At 51.7% G+C, this 19,243-nt stretch overlaps 4 protein-coding genes across 4 annotated transcripts; 2 read left to right on the top strand and 2 right to left on the bottom strand.

Moving 5' to 3' along the window:
• Nucleotides 1-903: 903 nt before the first annotated feature.
• Nucleotides 904-2,701, bottom strand: MAA_00144 (glucose-6-phosphate 1-dehydrogenase (G6PD); the record flags this gene model as incomplete). Its single annotated transcript, XM_007818142.1, has 4 exons — nucleotides 904-1,019; nucleotides 1,081-2,020; nucleotides 2,100-2,551; nucleotides 2,611-2,701. 4 exons carry the CDS (start codon nucleotides 2,699-2,701, stop codon nucleotides 904-906), a joined length of 1,599 nt encoding a protein of 532 aa, XP_007816333.1.
• A 9,071-nt stretch (nucleotides 2,702-11,772) lies between these two features.
• Nucleotides 11,773-13,152, top strand: MAA_00142 (uncharacterized protein; the record flags this gene model as incomplete). Its single annotated transcript, XM_007818140.2, has 4 exons — nucleotides 11,773-12,022; nucleotides 12,126-12,209; nucleotides 12,269-12,364; nucleotides 12,455-13,152. 4 exons carry the CDS (start codon nucleotides 11,773-11,775, stop codon nucleotides 13,150-13,152), a joined length of 1,128 nt encoding a protein of 375 aa, XP_007816331.2.
• Nucleotides 13,153-13,864: 712 nt separating this feature from the next.
• On the bottom strand, nucleotides 13,865-14,339 carry MAA_00141 (vacuolar ATPase assembly integral membrane protein; the record flags this gene model as incomplete). Its single annotated transcript, XM_007818139.1, has 2 exons — nucleotides 13,865-14,162; nucleotides 14,248-14,339. 2 exons carry the CDS (start codon nucleotides 14,337-14,339, stop codon nucleotides 13,865-13,867), a joined length of 390 nt encoding a protein of 129 aa, XP_007816330.1.
• Nucleotides 14,340-15,030: 691 nt separating this feature from the next.
• Nucleotides 15,031-18,163, top strand: MAA_00140 (helicase; the record flags this gene model as incomplete). The annotated part of the gene is made up of 2 exons (XM_007818138.1): nucleotides 15,031-16,948; nucleotides 17,004-18,163. 2 exons carry the CDS (start codon nucleotides 15,031-15,033, stop codon nucleotides 18,161-18,163), a joined length of 3,078 nt encoding a protein of 1,025 aa, XP_007816329.1.
• Between the last annotated feature and the right edge of the window lie 1,080 nt (nucleotides 18,164-19,243).

Here is a 19,243-nt window from a genome sequence, read left to right as displayed (position 1 = left end):
TGTCCAGCGAAAGGCGCTAAAGCACGTGGAGGCGTCGCATGAACCAGATCAAGAGCCCTTTGGCTAATGATTATTCTGATGTCGAGAAGAAGGAAAGCGGTCTCCGGCGGCTGTACGGACTGTGTTCGCGTGTCGGGGACGAGAGCCAGAAACAAAGACCTTGTCTCGAAGACTTTGGACAGTGTCAAGGGGAAATCGACGTGACTAGAGGGTGGGAATCGTACGAGGTTGTGGTATTGATACTGATACAAATGTAAGTGATCTGTTGACGCCAGCATTCACTTCTCTGAGAGATGCAACGCGCGATTGCAGTGATTCTGATGGACGGAGTGGTGATTGCGATCCATTGCTGCTGTGGTTCCACGCCTCTTGGATAAGGCCGGGTCATGTGAGTGCAGACGCACGGGCCATATTTTCCATTCTTGGGCGCTTGGCTCATTACATAATCAGCCCCCTTCGGTAGCATGTGGGGACGGTTCGCCCGTCGGCAAACTAGGCGTAATGGAGTATCGCGGAGGCAATTAATCCCGTTACAATTTAAGAGAGGCACTCATTTCAACACACAACATCTAGTCCAAAAGTCTACATTTGAGACATTTTTGTTGCGCCAAACTACCATAAGCTGAAATTGAAAATGTTTTTGCTCTATTTATCCGGCCGCGTTCCCTATCCGCTGATGGACATTAATAATCAATAAGCGTCACATGGCGCTCCTTTTCTTGTATTGGCCGTCAATGGAACGACTTCAATATACCGACTCGCCAACAGTAAGTCACTCCCATGATCCATCTAAGCAATTTGCATGGGTGTTGCCATTTAGCTGACATGGAGTTAGCTTGCAATTTTATTGAAGCAAAACGTTTCCAAAATAGTACAGACATGGTCAATAATAACAGCGACAACTTACAACTTGTTTGGTGGTGCAGCCGTAGTCGTGGGCCACTGATAGCCGGCGGCATCGCTGAACTTATAGCCGTACGAAGCAGTGAAATCATCGAGAACAGCAGGGCCGCGCGAACCTAAAACACAATGAACATCAGTCTGCCTAGCCCCAGCAGGGAGTCTTGGGGCTCAACATACCATATGGATACTCCATAGGGATAATTTCCTTATTGTCATCCAGGTAGTGGAGCAGGGGAGTAAAGATGCGCCAGCTGGCATCGAGCTCATCGTCACGAACAAAATTGGAGTGGTCGCCCTTGAGGCAGTCCAGGACGAGAGACTCGTAAGCCTCAGGAATCTTAAGATCCGAAAATCGTCGTCGGTAAGTAAGATCGAGCTCAGTAACCACAGTCTGCATGCTCAGGCCAGGCAGCTTCGAGTTCATCTTAATGTACACACTCTCGTTGGGCTGGATGCGCATAACCAGCTCGTTTCGCGGGATGTCCTTGAAAATACCCGAAGTGACATCCTTGAACTGGATTCGAATCTCTGTCTTTTGCTCGTTCAGGGCCTTGCCAGCCTTCATGATGAAAGGAACACCGTCCCAGCGCTCGTTCTTGATGTACGCAACCAAGGCACAAAAAGTGGGGCATCTCGAATCTTTGGGGACGGTGTCGTCTTCCTTGTATGAAGGCTTGCTGCCGTCCAGCGACTTTCCGTATTGTCCAATAATAACATTCTTGGGCTCTATGGCAGGGATAGCACGCAGGACGCGCACCTTCTCATCACGGATATCTTCCGAGTCGAACGAAATAGGTCGCTCCATGGCCAGGAGAGTCAAAACCTGCAGCAGGTGGTTCTGCATGACGTCTCGAATAATGCCAAACTCATCAAAATATCCTCCACGTCCCTCTGTTCCGAATGGCTCCTTGAAGGTGATTTGAACATTATCAATGTGGTGTCGATTCCAAGTTGCGCCGAGGAAGGAGTTACCAAATCTGAGAATGAGAATATTCTTGACCATTTCCTTACCAAGGTAATGATCAATACGGAACAGCTCTTCTTCCTTCCAGTCAGGCTCGAGTGACTTTTGGAGTTCACGGGAGCTTGCGAGATCCTTGCCGAAAGGTTTCTCAACCTGAAACAACACCAGTTAGCAGGCCATGTGGTGTACTTGGCGGGCAATAGAGAATGGCTCGAGGGACATGTCGACGCACAATAACCCTGGCGATACCCTTGGGAGGGTAGCAGCACTTCTTCAAATGCTGCGAAACAATTGTGAAGACGCTGGGAGGGAGAGCCATGTAAAACAACCGGTGAGTCTCGGGGCGGCCCTTTTCAATTTCGGCCAAGTGGTTGTTGAGAACCTCGAAGGACTCATCCTTGTCGTACTGGCCCGAGATGTATGAGCAGAGACCCAAGAAGCTCTCGAGCTGCTGCTCAATCTCCTTGGTAGGGGTTTTGATGTACGACTTGATACGCTTGAGGTACTCCTCGTGGTCCATCTTGGTGCGCGCATACCCGATGATTCTCACATCTTTGGGCAGGAATTGATTTCGATACTGGTAGCGGTTAGAACAACAGATGCTGGCGATTCGATTGAGCTGGACGGCCTCGGCTGACAGCTCGGAAGGGTATTCCTGCTCACCAATCCAAAAAGCGCCGGGTACTAAAGGACAGGGCAAGCAGCTTTGTTAGCGCAAACGTGATGGCAGAAAACAGTTGCACGGGGGACAAGATGAGGCCGTACTGTCTTCTTCTTGGCCAAATCGCCTGAGGCGCCCAGCACGACAATGGACGTATTCTCCTTCAGCTCCATGGTTCTGCTGTATGTCGACGACTAGGATCAGCACAAGGCGCGCGACAAGAGGGATTATGAAGCTCGGGGTCAACGAGAGTCTTGATCAAGTCCTCCCCCACTCAAAAACCCGAGCTTCCCATCAATGGTGGGGTAGAATGTGCTGGCTGGGGGCCAAAGGGCTGGACGTACGCTGCCTGGGTGTGGTCCATGATGAGGTCTGCAAATCGCACCGGGCGACAAGATTGGATGCCTGCGAGGATAGAGTCGAAAGGGGTAGGACAATGGTCGTGGGATCAACCTATGTTCGATAGGAGGGGCGCGGGTGAAAGAAAGAAGGAGATGCGAAGCAAGTGTTTTCGAGGAATGATGAAAGGTGTTGGGCAGTGGACTCGGGCTACAGAGGGCCGGATAAGCTGGGACGGAGTTAATAATGACCTCAGGACGGGCGTGTTTCGTGGGTAGCGAGCCCCAGTCTATTCCCCGAGCTGCAATGCACCTTGTGCCAGTATGTAGTCAGTACTTAGTAATGAAGCTAGGTAGCACTGTCTGGCGGGAAAATTCGAGCTCCCAGCTGCCCGTTGGAGGTAAACACATTGAGCCGAAAGCAACCAGACAGCACCAGCACCAGTCGGGAACTGAGGGGCAGTGATTTGAGGAGGGGCAACATTGAGGCTTGGAGTCGGCGTCGACGGTGACTGCCTTGGGGGGGCGCTGGGTTCTGGTTTCCACCAGCCTGGCACACCAAGTACGTCGTAGCTAGCTTACGGCTCCATGACACAGCAATTGCGCATCATCACTTCATCAACGGTGGAAAACCTTCCTTGTCGACGAGCAGTCCACGTCCGCTCCGCTTCCGGCCCTTGGGTGCTGTCTCCTGTCTCACGCAGTGCTTGAGGTGCTGATCACGGACAAGGCGGGGCAGCATCGTAGACTTGGTAGTAGTCAAGTCCTTCAGAGCTCAAGTCTCAGGACAGGCAATCAAGTCTCATCGGTTTTCCTGCGTCGCCAATGCTCCAGCCAATAAATGCTTTGCAGGCCTGTTTGTTGGCCGTCACTGCCGCTCACGCAAGGACGCTGTGACGCATGCGCACGCATGTAAGTACGCAGCTCTCATGCAGGTAGCTAATGTGAATGTCTGCATGCTCAAGAAATGCTAGGATAAGCTTCTGCCACTTCCCTGCTGGCGCCATGCAACCCACGGTGAGTGCGGCGCCTCGTTAGAGACATGGATATTGATATCGATTGATGCTTCTGCCCGTGCCCGTCTGGTGCCTGTCCAGCTTGTCCGAGCCTTCCGCCTCCCAGCGCCACTCGCATTCAGATCCTTCAATGAGATTCGCTCGAATGAATGCGTGGGTGTGTTTGCCGTCTATGGTTCAACCAACATCTCAAAAAAAACTTGGCTGTGAGTAGATGGCTAATACAGATTTTAACTCCCATCTCCCGAGCAACCAGGTTGTTCACCCGTCTCGGCATTTGTTCATTTGCATGCTGTGCATGTAAAGACCTAATGGCTCCTGCAGATGTCGGTCCTTCTTTCCAGGGTTTTTCTCGCTCAGTCGACTCTTTTGTTTTCCTAGTGCTGGCTTAACAAAGAACCCCTTCCCAGAGCCTCAGACGTGGGCAAGCCTACTCTTTTTACTAAGTGCGCTCACGCAAATAAACATATTTTATTATTAATTACTTAAATTCCTAAGTAATACGGCGCGAGCGCACCTAGTAAAAAGAGGAAGCCCGCCGAGCAATTCACCCTCCGACAGCCAAAAGTTCACGGCTTTCTTGTAACAACCTCTCGTCCCTGGCATGGCTTGAGCCCTGCGGCCAACATACCATCTACGAATAGCCATAGCCAGACCAAGGCGGACGTCAAATTCGCCCAGAGTGCTCCGTACTGCACATTTCTTCGCAACAGTCGCTCAAACGCAGCCGAGGTGCAACATAACTTGACCTCGTCCATATTCGGAGTTAATGTATGCGGCAATTCCGGATCCCGTTGCTCTCGCACGCCATTGTGGGACAACCGTCAATGTTGCCTGCAAGTGCTGATAAATGAACGGTGGAGCGTGCAGTCATCCCGGACATCTAGGAGATCCTATTCTTCCAGCCCATCCATCATCTTCAGCCACCGGATAAGATGCCTCAAGTGCCTAGTAATCCTGACCGACGACCCGAACAAACCCCCTCGTTGCTGCTCCGTTATTACATCACCATTTCTAAATTCGAAGCTTAGCCACCAAGTGAAAATGACCATGTTCGCTCCGTATTGTCAGTCCAGTAACATGAAGACGCCATGTCTATTGCCGTTGGGTCACCGACTCACCAGCAATTGACCATTATCTCCCGCACCAATAACAATCACTCATTATCCCGGGCCGGCGGTTCCTTCATCGTGCCTTGTGCAGTGGCTGGTAAGCAGTGGCTGGTAAGCAGTGGATCGGCTTTGAACTCATTGTGGCGGTGCAGCCGGTTCCGCGTCCGCAGCCACACTTTCGCAACATTACCGACTCTACCACACAAATTTAAAATGCTGCCCTAATGACCCACGTGATCTGAAGGGCACAAATTTTCGTTCTAGTGACACCACACACCATTACCGCATCCACTCCTACTCAGCCGAACATCACGACACAACGACGTGCACCAGCAACCAGGGAAAGGTCTTTTAGATAAGACAGTTTCCAACGACTCTTTCTTTGTATACTTTGGTTGATTGCGAGGGCGGTATAACACAAAGAATCTGCCAAGATGCCTTCCGAGAGCGGTCACAGACGTGAGTTGAATCCATCCATCCCTTCTTGTCTGAACAAGGCCGTCATTTTCGCGATGCGCGGTCCAGAAACCGGAACCCATGGCTAACCGCGTTCTCGACAGTATACGTCAAGTGAGTATCCCTACGCGATGAGCATCGAATTCGAAACGAAGTCTCCTGCGGTCAGGTGGAAATGGGAGTTGCACGACAAGAAAAAACGTCGATTGAATCGCCCTGTTACGCGCGTTGGGCCGTGCAACACCCCATGGAAGCCGACTTGCATCACGCTCTGCCGATGAGAAACTCTGCGACGGTACCGGCAACTCTTTGCTGACGGATTTGAATTAGGGGACGTCACCTGAGCTACCAGCGCTCCCGCCACGTCACCAGACCTGGCACCAGCCTGATCAAGATCGAGGGCGTCGATGACACCTCTGCTGCCAAGTAGGTCGCCCGCAAGACACCCACGGGCCAGGAACTGTCACGAATTTTCCGCGTACTGACCGAGATTCCAACCACAGCTTCTACCTCGGCAAGAAGGTTGCCTTCGTTTACCGCGGCCAGAAGGAGATCCGTGGATCCAAGATCCGCGTCATCTGGGGCAAGGTCACCCGGCCACACGGTATATTTTCACTCTCCCCCTGGCGATTCTTTGGCCACAAGTCGCTTTCTTGCACCACGGTCGGACTAATGCGATTTTTCTCCCTACAGGCAACTCCGGCGTTGTCCGCGCCAAGTTCACTTCTCCCCTTCCCACTAAGTCTTTCGGTGCATCGGTTCGTGTGATGCTGTACCCCTCTTCGATATAAGTGCGAGGATTCGGAATGGAGTTGGTAGTGAGGATGGTTTTCATTTGGCTGCATTGGTCGAGGCAAGGATAAAGAGCATATTTGCCTTGGTTTGAGGCATTCAATTCAAAAAAAGACTTCAAACCCTCAAAATACCCGCACCCTTGCCGATCCTCGAACCATTTGGGGACATGTTTTTTGTACCTCGTGTGTGTGCATGACGTGAACACTGCGAGATCCGAGCCTGACATCTTTTTTTTGCCTTTCCCTCTCATCATCGACGTTTCGTCCTTCGATCGATTTACCTTTGAAATCGGGTTGGCGTTCAAATACGAATTATTTCTGGTCACCGTCGACATCGCTGGCCCGCCTGTCTGTTGTGTATGTGAAATAAGGAATTGGTGATGTCAGGGGGCTCCATGTGGAGGAACAGCCGACCTGGTGATATCTGACGGTGCGCTAATGGGCCGCCTATATCGAAGAGAGCTATCAGGAATCATCATGTTCAATGGTTGCTTCTCAGGAGCCCTGCGACTTGAATTCTGTTTGTTAAAAAAGCGCGGGCTAGCAAATCGAATGATGAGATGGCAGTCAAGGCATACTTTCCATATGGGTACCGACCGCGGGCGATGTATGTCGTGAGTCGTGACCGTCCAGACGCACGGTACTCTATTTTGTTTCCGAGGCTTTCGTCTTTTCCAGTGTCTCCTCCATGTATGAAATCGTTCCATTGTATCTTCCCATCTCTGTAAAGCTATTATTGCAAAAAAAAGACACCCTCCGTGGTCCAGCTCCGATATCGCTGCCTGGATTTCAACAGTGAGTACCCTATAGTTGCGCTTTGCCCGATCACAAGTTTGGAATTTTGTGTGCCTTCATCTGGGTGAGGTTACCTCGATATTTTAGAGGCCCCAGAGACTTTGGGCATTCAGGCATCACTCTCGCCGCGCATTCAGAATCACGCTATTTTAACTCGGTACTCTGCGAATGCGCAAGTATCCCCGCTGCATCTGACAGAAAGGCCATGGCTATCTGTCTGAAGTTCGAGTACGCCGTTCCGCTTGCTTCTGCACACCCTTCTGGTGCCAATAACTTGGGATTCGATTTACACCGATATCAATATGACAGGATTATTATCATGTGCATTGCACATGGAGGCTTTTGATGACCATTTGCTGGGTAAAATCAAGAGAATTGGGCGAAGATGATGGCAGACAAGTTCCATACGGGGACCACGCTGCACTACGCCACGACTGGGAGACAAAGCCACAGCACAGTGGCATTGAAACAGAATACTATACCAGGCATTAATAAAAAAAGGAAAAGGGGAAAAGCTTCAACGCAGCCTGGTGCGTGGCTGCCGAGCTTCCATATTTCTAGATGGAGCGCACCTAGGTGTAGGGTACCCGGCTCGTAAGCCCAGGGATGCAACCTCTCCATTCAATTAACGTTACAATCCACCACACCTGTCACTTCACAACCTGTAATGATCTGAGTCGCGGCTCTCGAGCGGTAGCCGCGGCAAACAATGTGATCGATGCAAAGTTGGCATCAGCCATGGCTGTCTAGGCCACAACACCCAACCACAGTGGTTGGTCGGCGATCAATGGCCTTACCGATATTGATGAAACGAACTATCCGACAGCCGGTGGGCATGGCAATTGCCCAGATATCGCTCAAATCTTCGAAGCACTGGCTTGCTTGATGGCTTGGTGGGAGCACAGTGGGCCTAAATCGAACGGTATCAAAGTGCTAGTACTACCAGACTACAATTCAACCTACGGTACGGAGCACGACAGTGAAACTGTGGGCAAAGTATAACTCCAATTGGCATCGGTGAGGCGGGCAGATGCGCACAGCATAGCATCTTTGTACCGCAGCATTTGAAGACAGAGGAGGTTGGCTACTGCGAAAACGCAGCACGTAATGCAGAATTTCGCCCGCCATTACTCCGTACTCCGTAAACTGAGGAGAAAAAGCCCATGGTTGTTGGCCTTGGGGCAGTGCGACTGGACCTCGAGGCGCCTCAATGGCCATGCAATTCATACCTTTGTTCCGGAAGCATCGGCAGCCAGTTTGGATCGTGGCACACGGCTGATCAAACGACGCCGGACATGACCCGAGAGATATACAGAGACCACGAGAAAAACGATGCTGACCGTTGTCCGGTGCCTAGGCGTCGACGTCTGCGGGTTTCTTTCCAGTGCAGATGCAATGGAATTTGCTAGGCGCACATCCAAGAGCTTTAGATGGTGCTGTCGTCATGGAAGAACTGCAGATCATTCAGTCTTTTCCTTGTCAGCGGCATCATCGTGCGATGGAGCTGGCGCCGATGCAGTGCATGTGCCAACCCTGTATTCTGCAGTAGTGGCATGGCGTCCAACCTAATTGTTCATGTCTGACTGGGCAGCGCCACCACTACGAAGCAGCTGCCCGGGTATTGCCATGGCGTCGACGCATGTGCGGGCCAGGTGGCTTGCTCTTCTCCAAAGATCTACCAAGCTTTTCCGCCCTCTGACGATGGGCTTTTCCCTTGTGCAGTTTCACAGCGTCATGGGAAACCACTTGTTTCAGATGCGAGAAAATAGACCTGTCGACACCACTCGGCCGATTCAGAACCCTGCACGGACAGACAGTGAGTGCGGTTTCCGTTGTTGTCGCCAGACAGGTACTCCGTACTCCCTCCGTGTTGTCTTTGCTGATCAAGAGTTGAGTACTACATACGACTTGCGTCACGATGCGTATTGCATGGCCAATTGGCCTCGAGTTGCGGCACAAGAGGAAGCGGAAGATGGCCATTTCGGGCCACGCCAAAGCCAATTGTGTCCCAAGCGTCCAACAACCCGTGGCTTGGCCGGCTGATATTGAGCAAGATGGTGTGAAGGAACCACAACCTTGACAACGAACACGAAGTCGGGCCAGGGCAACACGGTGGTGATGTGCGTGCCTGGCGTAAGAAAACACTGGGGCCGGTGTCGCAATGGAAGCGCCCACGTCCAGGAATAGCTCCTTAGCTCCTTCGAAACGACGGAGCTCGAGTCTGCTGCTGTTTGCTGTGCCATTGCAGCAGCGAGTTTCAATCGTCTGCTGTCCACCGACTTGAAACGAGACTGTGGCAATGGGTCCGTCCTGGAGATGCACCGACGCCCAACATGTTGAAAGGATGAGCGGGTTTCCCTTTGATCGGTGCTTGGAGATATTTGCCACCAACGCCTGCTTGAAGCTGTGGCCATTGTCCATCCAGCATCTCCTTCTGGTGCCTGAGAGAATTGACACGTCATGATTGATGGGATCCACTGGAAGCGAGGCAAGACGGCTCGCAGCACAAGCAGTCCTGTCGTATCGATTTACTGAAGTATTGCTGGGCTAGTCTCCAGGTACGGAGTACCGAGGACTGCATGGCATTGCGACTTGGCATCAATTGCGACACTGTACTCCGTACATACGTCAGAACTCTGCAAGCCGTATCGAGTACGTATGTACTCGCACCAGTTGACTCGACGCACATCAGCAAGTTGGTCAAAAACAAGTGCCGACATGGAGTGTTTGAGTGGCCCGGATTCACGGAACATTGAATGCAGAACTTGAGTCCAGCATTGAAGTACTCGTACTCCGTAGATGCACATGATACAGCGGGGCCCCCAGCCAAACCTTCCTGGTAGTGCCTCCCATTCTGGCAGCTGGACAGGGAACATTGAAGCAAGCGCCTGCCGTTCCAGCGATCAATCGATTGGCGACTTGCTCGAGCTCTTACGGAGTACATGTACTGCATGTACACAATTGTCAAGTCCTTTGGCCTGGTGCCAGTTTCCTGGTCAATGACTGGCCAACTGTTGAACGAGCATGGCACTCTAAAGTTAGGAAATTTCGTCTCCCGCCTTTCCCACCTCGTATTCCAGAGCCTGCCTGCGTTGATGCCTGCGTACCTCAAAACTCTCATCGACAAACGTCTCCAATTCAGTTTTCACGTACGGAGTACTCAACAGCAAGATATTGACGGTTTGCCAATCTTACGCTCGGCAAACAAAGACACTGCGACTTGGGCCCATCGACTTCTGACCCACAGTCTTCAAGCACACTAGTCGTCTGCGTTTGCGTGATGTTGGCCCCAGTCGACCACGTTGGGCTGTCTCCCAGATGGAATTTGCTTGTTGACGTCAAAGGACTGGCAATGTCTCACAGAAATGGCGGCTTCGATGGCAGTGTCCCTCATCCACCATCTTGGTACGTGTACTTGCTGTGGTCGAACCGAACTGCAGCAAGCCCGCAAAGGCAAGTCCTGACAAGGATGATTCGTTCGTTTGGTAGTAGCTTTGTCGTTCTGGCCGACTGAATAGCGCTGGTGGGTTTTGATGAGACGGGCACGGTGATTGCACACAGCGCAGATGTAGCAATAAACCGAAAAGACTCTGGTGTGTACTATATGTGGTAAACCATTTATTTACCGTGAAACATGCCAATATATTTACTTACCGTGAAATGTGTGCTAATATACTGTGTATTATAATATAATATCTGATAACCAGGCACCGGGTGGGGCGTGAGCGCGCCTAGCAAAACGAGTGAGTCCGCCGAGCAATTCACCTTGATGAATGAAGTCCAACACACCACTGCTGGAGCCCTGCTCGCCATCCCCCTGCACTTGAGCATTGACAGGCTCGCGCCCGTCTCCTGATAAGACTGCAGGAAACGGCACTTCACAATTTGTGCAAACCCTTTGTTCTTAAGGATAGTCAGCGATACGGCCTCATCGTGGCCCACGACCCAACACAGCCATGAAATGGGCCGGCCATCCATCCATTCCTCAACATTGGCTGATCGTCCCACAGCGGGTGGCTGAAGTGGGTGTCGCTTTCCGTATCTTCAAGTACGGAATACCTACTAGGTAGGTATCTTTCAGTAAGGGACCGTGTGGCTTGGTTGCCCAGCTACCGCCGCAAACGACAGCGCCATCCAGCCTTGGACCATTCTGTTGAACCTTTGGCTCACCTTTGTGGTGCCTTGATTTGTACCCCCGGGTCTTGCGCCACCCCTCCCCCTCCTTGCCACTCTGCGACAAGGCCAAGTCAAGCGCCGCCCGAAATCCTGGCTGTGTGGCCAAGGAACTTGAGCAACTCCCACTTGAGCTTGTCACAGCTCCTGCCAGGTTCCACCGGGCTTCGGGTTCGGGACGCTGCAAGCATTCGATTTCCTCGCCCAGCCTCTTGCTTAAAACTCCCACATCTTTCGAAACCAACTGGCAAAACTCCACAGTGAGAGCATCCTCAATTTCGCATCTTGATCCAAAAGGGCCTTCCTTATCGAGCCGACGCCTGGACCGGTGCGCTGTCCCGCAAATATATCCCGGACACCCAGAACCCTGGGTTCGCGAGCCGTGTTTGCTTAGAATCCATTCTTATCCGCCAACTAACAGACTCTCGAAACGCCCGATCCCTTGACTCCGCCAGCGTCCAAGTTGGCGCGAGCGCCAGGCTACACTCGTCGGATAGCCCAAACCCATCAGACTGATCAATCCACGCAATAAAAGCGAACCCACACCCCGGTTGTTCGCCATGGCCTCTCGCGGGGACCAGTATCAACAGCGGCAGCAGCTGCAGCGGCCACAGCAAGCACCTTTACAAGCTTCGCCGGAACAACAACAGACAGGACAGACAAAGCAGCGTAGTTACAGCATTCAATCTCAGAAAACCCATCGCAGTAGTGGGAGCAAGCACGATTTCCACGAGACCCACGAGGAAAAGGAAGCTAGACGATTACACAGCAAAGCTGATCCCACATTAGCTATGAACGAAGCTGAGCCATGTACGTGACTAACAATATCCGATGCGTGCTCATGCTGGAGTTATAATCATCATGATTACTGCACTGTCACACTTTTCGAAACCACGATTAACATTGGTACTAGCCATGGTCGCGGCCATGAAGTCGGAACGGACTCAAATCTCTCTTCGCGCAATACAGCACAAGGATACCTGGGGGAACCCCATCGGTATGTTTTGTCGGTCACGTTACAAATAACGCTGGAGTTGGTATGCTGATATCAGGCAGCGGACCCGGACAGATCAAACCCAACGAGAAACCGATGGGAGCGGCCGTTGGACACGATCCGTAGCTTTGAGGCTGCCATTGACGGTGGCTATCAGCGTAAATCACTATATCGAGCAGGCAAGTCGTGTCACTCCAACTTGCCATATTCGTCGTGTCTGATCCGTGGCTAACGCGACTGCCTTTTAGACACTGATTCAGTAGCAAACTGGAATAGACGGAGCAGTGTCCAAACTGCGAACCAGCCACGATTCCCTCAAGACAGTTATTACGGCGGCCGGCCTGTTTCGTTCAGGGGAGATAGCCAGTATGGACTGCCCACACCGGCAACGGCAAGGAACAGCGTCTACGACAATCCACATGCAGGTGGCGGCTACAACAACAGTGGCTATGACAGAGGATATGCGGGAAGTAGGCACATGTCTCGGGATCGCAGCCAAAGGGTGCAATCCGAGTCGCATTACCAGATGTACGGGCGCGAGCAGGGTGTTTATCCTATGCCTCACAAGGACAGGTCATATGAGACTGTAACATCCGCTGCACCTAGCGGTAGCTCAGACCCTGCCGGCTATCAGACGGACCCTACGTCCAGCGACAACAGCTCGATCGACAGGATATCACCAGCGAAGCGTTCTGAGCCCGTCAATGATTATGGCATCGGATTCAGCCAGACAAATGCGTACGATGTTCAAAACTTCTCTGTCGGCAAGCAGGTTAAGAACCATTCTCTGCCGCCACTGCCACCTCCTACGGAGCCCCAGGCGGCTACTCCCCCCCAATCTGTGCCTCGCAAAGGGTCTCTTTTGCGACGAAAAATATCACAATCAAGTGCCAATCCAGAGAAGCAGAAGAGCTGGTTTAGCCGTCGCTTTAGCAAAAACAGCTAGAGCTCTGTTCTTCTTACCCTTTGATTGGACCGTATTCTTATAGAGGCCTATTTTCCTTTGTCTATATACACGCGCTAGGGGATCCATGGAGTTTTGGCGATGTCGGAAACAGTACTAAAGATTCAGTCTGTTTGAGAGGTCAACAATGTCTTGGAATCAGGGTTATTTTACCACGACTTATTCTCGATACCCGATCATAATGGTTAAACCTAACGGCTTGGCTGGGGGGGTTTCGATGGAGGAGAGGACACTTGCTTTGACGGAATCAAATGTGGCGACACTCGCCCGGGTGGTTGGCATGGTCGCGACGGAGACTGCTGCCAGGCGTTCAAGGAGAGGCCTGGCAGGCCGACGGATATTGTTTTTGTGTGACTGGGTTGGTCGGCGGACTGGGAGGGCCCTTTTGACAGCGGAATGAGCGAGAGACAGGTCACCGGGGCCTTTGATTATCACTTATCAACTAAATTTATGCGGCATTCACGATCTGGCTACGGCGGGAGCAATCAGCACATTCCTGCCACTATAATAGGCCTGTAGATATCATGAACAAAACAGGAATGTATGGAATTGAATTGGCAAATTGAACAGAGATATGCGCCTCGAAAAGTTAATGACGTAGCCCTTTGTTTGCGACAGCTTTCCATGCCACAATAATGACGATACATGGTGACTCGGAGATATACATGAGAATTGTAAAATGGCAGCAGATTGCTCATTGGTCTTTTTTTGTCTCTGGTTTCTTGACACCCTCTCCCAGTGTCGCCGAATCATCCTCCTTCATTGCCACAATAACGTAGCTTATAAGCACCACGTTGGCCAGAAGAGCGGCCAGGCCTCCTGCAAGGGAAGAGTTTCCTACTCGAAGGCGTGAGTAAAAGCACTGAAGGCTGGCGGCACTCGTGAAGAGGAACGACGAACCTTTGAAAACGGTGTGGACGGTCAGAAAGTACGAGCTTATGGGGACGACGATCATGGCGAATGTGAAGCCGAGAAGCTTGAAAATGACATCCCTGTCCATGGGAAAGAAGAGGAGGGAGGGCCCGGGGTTAGCGGCTGCGTGTGAAGCTTGGGGTTTGCATGTGGGTGAGGACTCACTTGGGGACGGCGGGGGATATGTTTGACTTTTCGGGCTGGTCGTCTTTTTCGAGGATGGTCTTTTCGGTGCTGATGATGCGGCGGGTTGCCATTGTGGGTGGGGTGATAGATGGATGGGGTTGGGAACGGGGGAAGGCTTGTGGTTGTTTTCGTGTTTGTAGCTGTGGTGTTGGGTGGTTGTGATGGAAGCGCGAATGGTGTAGTTACTCGGTACGATGGTCCTCTCCACTTGCGAGTAGTTCAAGGATAGAAGTTCGGTTGAGGCCTACCAAGCGCCTGGGCTACAGTCTGTAACGTTTATTTAGATGGCACTTGTGGGCAAATTATTCCAAGTCGTAAGCCGTTTATTCCAGGGTTCCTTGATGGCAATTATTCCTCTAGCAGGAAATTGAAGAAGTGGCCGGCCATGTCTGGCCACGTCTGGCCATGCATCCCTCCGTCCGTAATCAGAGTCACACGTGACTTCGCGAATGGTGGCGGGCGTCAAAGCGCGCCGCGACGCCAACAGCCGTCACGAAATTTAACCCACTTTGGGCGGTCGAAGTGTTGAAGCGGTTTTGCACCATTCCCACCCCTCCCAACACCTGTGCCGCTCGAATGCTCTTCCTACACTGAGAGCTGGGCCAGGAGGGGTGCGTGAGCCGTGTATGTTGCTTTCATGAGTGTCGAATCAGCTGCAATACCCACTCTGTTTGCTCTTTGTTGTCATTTTTGCCAAGTTGGAACTTTTTGCTTGCGCCGGTCAATGCTTGTGTCTTCTGCCTTCATCTCTCTTCCTTCGCCATGATCGACTCATCGCCTCCGCCGCCAACACGGCACTCAAGTACCGCTCCGCGAAATCCGTCCATCTCACAAGTCCCTACTGGTCTCGATGATATCGACGAATTAGCTGGGGACACTATTCCCTGCTCACCGTCGGCATTCTTGCGCAACCCGTCGCGAGAACGGGAGATTACACAACCGACACAGATTTTAAGCAAGCCGGGTTTAGCATTGGCCATGGATCGCTCCTCTTCGCCCGCTAGCATCATCGAAGTTCCTGCTTCTTCGCCATTCCAGCCAAAGGAGCCCTCGAAACTGGGTTCTCGCCTCGCACCTGCGGGAACCTTCTTTCGGCCACCGCCTCGACCACCACCACCTCGTTCAAAGGAATCCAAGCGACCCGCCGCAGAGCCAATAAGTCTGATTTCTGACGACGAGGGCGACTCATCACCACCTAGGGGGGACATTCGGCCAACCACGTTTAAGGCAAAGATTGCCGAATTTGTGTATAACCCGGCTGCTGAGGAGAGAGAAACCAAGAATAAGCTGCGACAAATATATGATGTTTTCGGCGACAAGTATCCTTCAGAGAGAGTCAGAGAAGCGCTTAGAGCGTGTGGGAACGACCTGGACGATGCAATCATCTGGCTGGAAAGTGCGCCGAAGCAGACAGGCAAGAGTATCTTTCCAGAATCCAGCAAGCCAAATAAGAGGCGGTTAGTATCAAAGGCAACATTGCAGAATAACGCAAGGAGACCAATATCGCTTGATCGAAACACGTCGCCTTCCCTCCATTCGAGTCCACCCCAGAAGAAAGAAAAGCCACAGAAGCGCCGGCTTGTCCAAGGATTGAAAAAGCGAAACGATTCCTCGCCGCAAAAGTCTTTTGACGGGCCAACATCCTCAAGGAAAAATGCCGTGGTGATTGACCTCGTCGACAATGATAAAGAAGATGCGTTTGAGGCCGAGCCGTCCCCCGCCCCATCAGAAGAGAACGACGATAGAGTACTCAACTGTCTTAATACAAGTACTCTCAAGGAACTCGCAGCAATGACGGGTATGAAAGAGGATCTTCTGGAGCCCCTCATGGAGAAGAGACCGTTTGATAGCCTGTCACAAGCCCGTCGTGTCAGTGCGACGAAGAAAGCTGGTGCTCGAAAGTCGCCGAGAGTCAGCATAGGAGAGTCCGCTGTTGACGCTGTTGAAGTATTTCTCAACGCCGTGACAGCTATTGACGACGTCGTTGCGAAGTGTGAAATGAAGGGGCAAGCAGTCAAGAATGTAATGGACAGTTGGGACCTTGACATGTTTGGTCACAACAAGCGAAGTAGTCGAGCATCCCCCGATAACGATATGCCCCCTACGCCAAGCAGTATGACTTCCAAGTACACATCACCATTGGTACCTCGGCAGCCCAGGATGATGGATGGACATTGTCAAATGAAGCCATTCCAGCTCTTTGGTTTAAATTGGATGTCATTGTTGTGCAGCTATGATATTGGCTGTATTCTGGCTGACGAGATGGGCTTGGGCAAGACTTGTCAGGTCATCTCGCTCATGTGTCATATGGTTGAGGAATATGAAAGGGAACCCAAGGCGAACCGGCCGTGGCCAAATTTGATTGTGGTGCCGCCGAGCACTTACAATAATTGGCTTCATGAGTTTGAGAGGTTTGCTCCAGATCTGTCCGTTGTGGGATACCGAGGCTCTAAGTCGGAACGAGCTGAAATCGCTTATGAAGTCGAGCGAGATCCAGAGTCGTATCATGTCGTTTTGGCCACTTATTCACAGATCAACTCGGATGAAGATATCGAGGCCATGCAGTCGTTTGATCTGAATGCCGCAGTTTTTGACGAGGGTCACAAAATGAAGAACCCAGAAACAAAGATTTATCGAGATTTGCGCCGCATCACTGCAACATGGAAGATGCTCCTGACTGGTGAGATAAATCGATGCGCAACTATTTCCGGGCTTTTTGAGTTAACTTGGCATAGGAACACCGGTGCAAAATAATCTGCTCGAAATGACTGCTTTGCTAAATTTCATTAACCCACAGATGTTTGACGGCTACATGGATGACATTCGATATATTTTCAGCCAAAAGGTTACGATTAAAGACGTGTCGAACGGAGCTTTCTTGTATGCCGAACGTGTTAGACGTGCGCGAACTATTCTGGAACCATTCATCCTGCAGCGACGAAAGGACCAAGTTTTGTCAGATATGCCGCCAAAGATTTGCACCGTTGTGCACTGCGACATGACTGATTCACAAAAGAAGACATACGCCGAGTATGAAGAGCTCTTCAAGCTGGAGCCATCTTTACGTGCATCCAAGGCCAAGGGGCGACAGAATGATCAAAACAATGCGTGGATACAGCTCCGCAAAGCAGCATTGCATCCCTTGTTGTTCCGACGGCACTTTACAGATGAAATGGTCACAGAGATGGGCAAGATACTAATGGATAGAATTCCACAATCTGAGCTCCATCAGCCGGATATCAAGCATCTGGTGCAAGAACTCAAGAATTCGTCTGATTTTGAGCTTCACCTGTGGTGTCGAGACTATCCCAGGTTGCTCAAGCAATTCGACATATCTTCTGCCGCGGAATTGGACAGCGGCAAGGTCACGAAGCTACTAGAGCTTATCAGGCAGTATCAGGAGAACGGGGATCGAGTGCTCGTGTTCAGCAAGTTCTCTCGGCTGATTGACCTTTTACAGGAGGTTCTTGCTCTGCAGGGCATTGATCATCGAGTTCTGATGGGAAGCACCGATGTTTCAGAGCGACAGGTGCTCATCGACGAGTTTAACGGGAATGCAAACATCCCAGTGTTTTTGTTGACGACTGGCGCGGGCGGTACAGGCATCAACCTCACCGCCGCAAACAAAGTCATCATCTTTGACCAGTCGGACAACCCGCAAGACGACATCCAAGCGGAGAACCGGGCGCATCGTCTCGGGCAGAAACGAGACGTCGAGGTGGTCCGACTGATTGCTTCGCAAACAATCGAAGAGCTCGTCTACAAGGCGTGCCAGAAGAAGATTGAGCTCGCCAACAAGGTTACCGGGGCGCTGGAAGACACGCACGGCGCAGAACAGAATATGGAACAAGAAGTTCGTAAGATGATGCTGGAAGGGAAGATGACGCCCCCGTAGGGAGCGGACGTTGTCACTCCCCGCCAACGGGGCTAGGCAAGAGGGAATTAGGACGCTCGGGGGTTTGCATGAGCGGGTTTATGTCGGCGCAAAAATAGATATGGGTTAGCCTTTGAGCATTTGTTTAGACATTGGCATATGACATGGTCTGAGGGTCAGAATAGCGCCTTCTTGTCAACATGGTAGACGATAGACAAGCATAGAGCGTACAATTGCTGCTTCGCTGAACCCACGCGCCGTGTCAGTATGTAACCCTAGCTCTGGAATAAGATTGGCACCGTTCTTCCTGCTGTCGCTACGGGGCGGGCAAAGATGAAGTCCCTCTGGCAAATCATGCTCGCCAGGGCAAGCACGCGTTCAACCCCAGCCCGCGGCGGTCTTTCTCCCCCACGCAACCTCCCCCGGTCCCGCATCCCGCCTCGCATCTGCTCGCACCGCAGGCCATCCATCTGTTCTGTTGGCCCTACTTTGTCCCGCACAACGCAGACACGCTGGTTTACTTTCCCCTTCGGCCGGTCGTGTGCACGGCGAAATGCCGCAACAGGACCAGGGCAGAGGAACGACGCCGCGGGAAACCATGTAAGCGACGGGGCCTGGGAAGCCAAACAAAAGGAAAAATAAAGAAGAAAAAAAAGGCGCATCAAGCGCCAAAAATAAATTACAACCGCGGGCGGGCCCTTGCGGACCGGACCCTGATGGAGGCAAAGACTGTGGACCCGGCCAGCCATTTGGCGCGGCGCTAGTGCGTCTTGGTGGCACGAGACAGGACGGACGGATCAATTGATAGTATTGACTTTTTGGTTGTAATTACTACTACTACCCATCGTGCCCAAGCAGAACCAACCCTTTGATTAAATCCATCCACGGGCGCTAGTAGGAAGAAGGAATATACGCTCCGCGCGTCTTCTGCGCACGTTTTAAAGTAGCAAAAAAAACAAAAAAAACCGAACCATGCTTCCAAACACTTTCCTCATTCAGAGGGGGATATCTCCAGACCAAAATACGTGAAAACCTTTAATTCTTCAGGCTGTTGGTTCTCTCTACAGATCCTGAAACCTCTGCCCAAACGCCAAAGCTGGC

Source organism: Metarhizium robertsii, assembly GCF_000187425.2.
Source record: "Metarhizium robertsii ARSEF 23 chromosome Unknown MAA_Scf_12, whole genome shotgun sequence".
Lineage (NCBI taxonomy): Eukaryota > Fungi > Ascomycota > Sordariomycetes > Hypocreales > Clavicipitaceae > Metarhizium > Metarhizium robertsii.
This window is presented reverse-complemented; position numbering and strand designations above follow the sequence as displayed.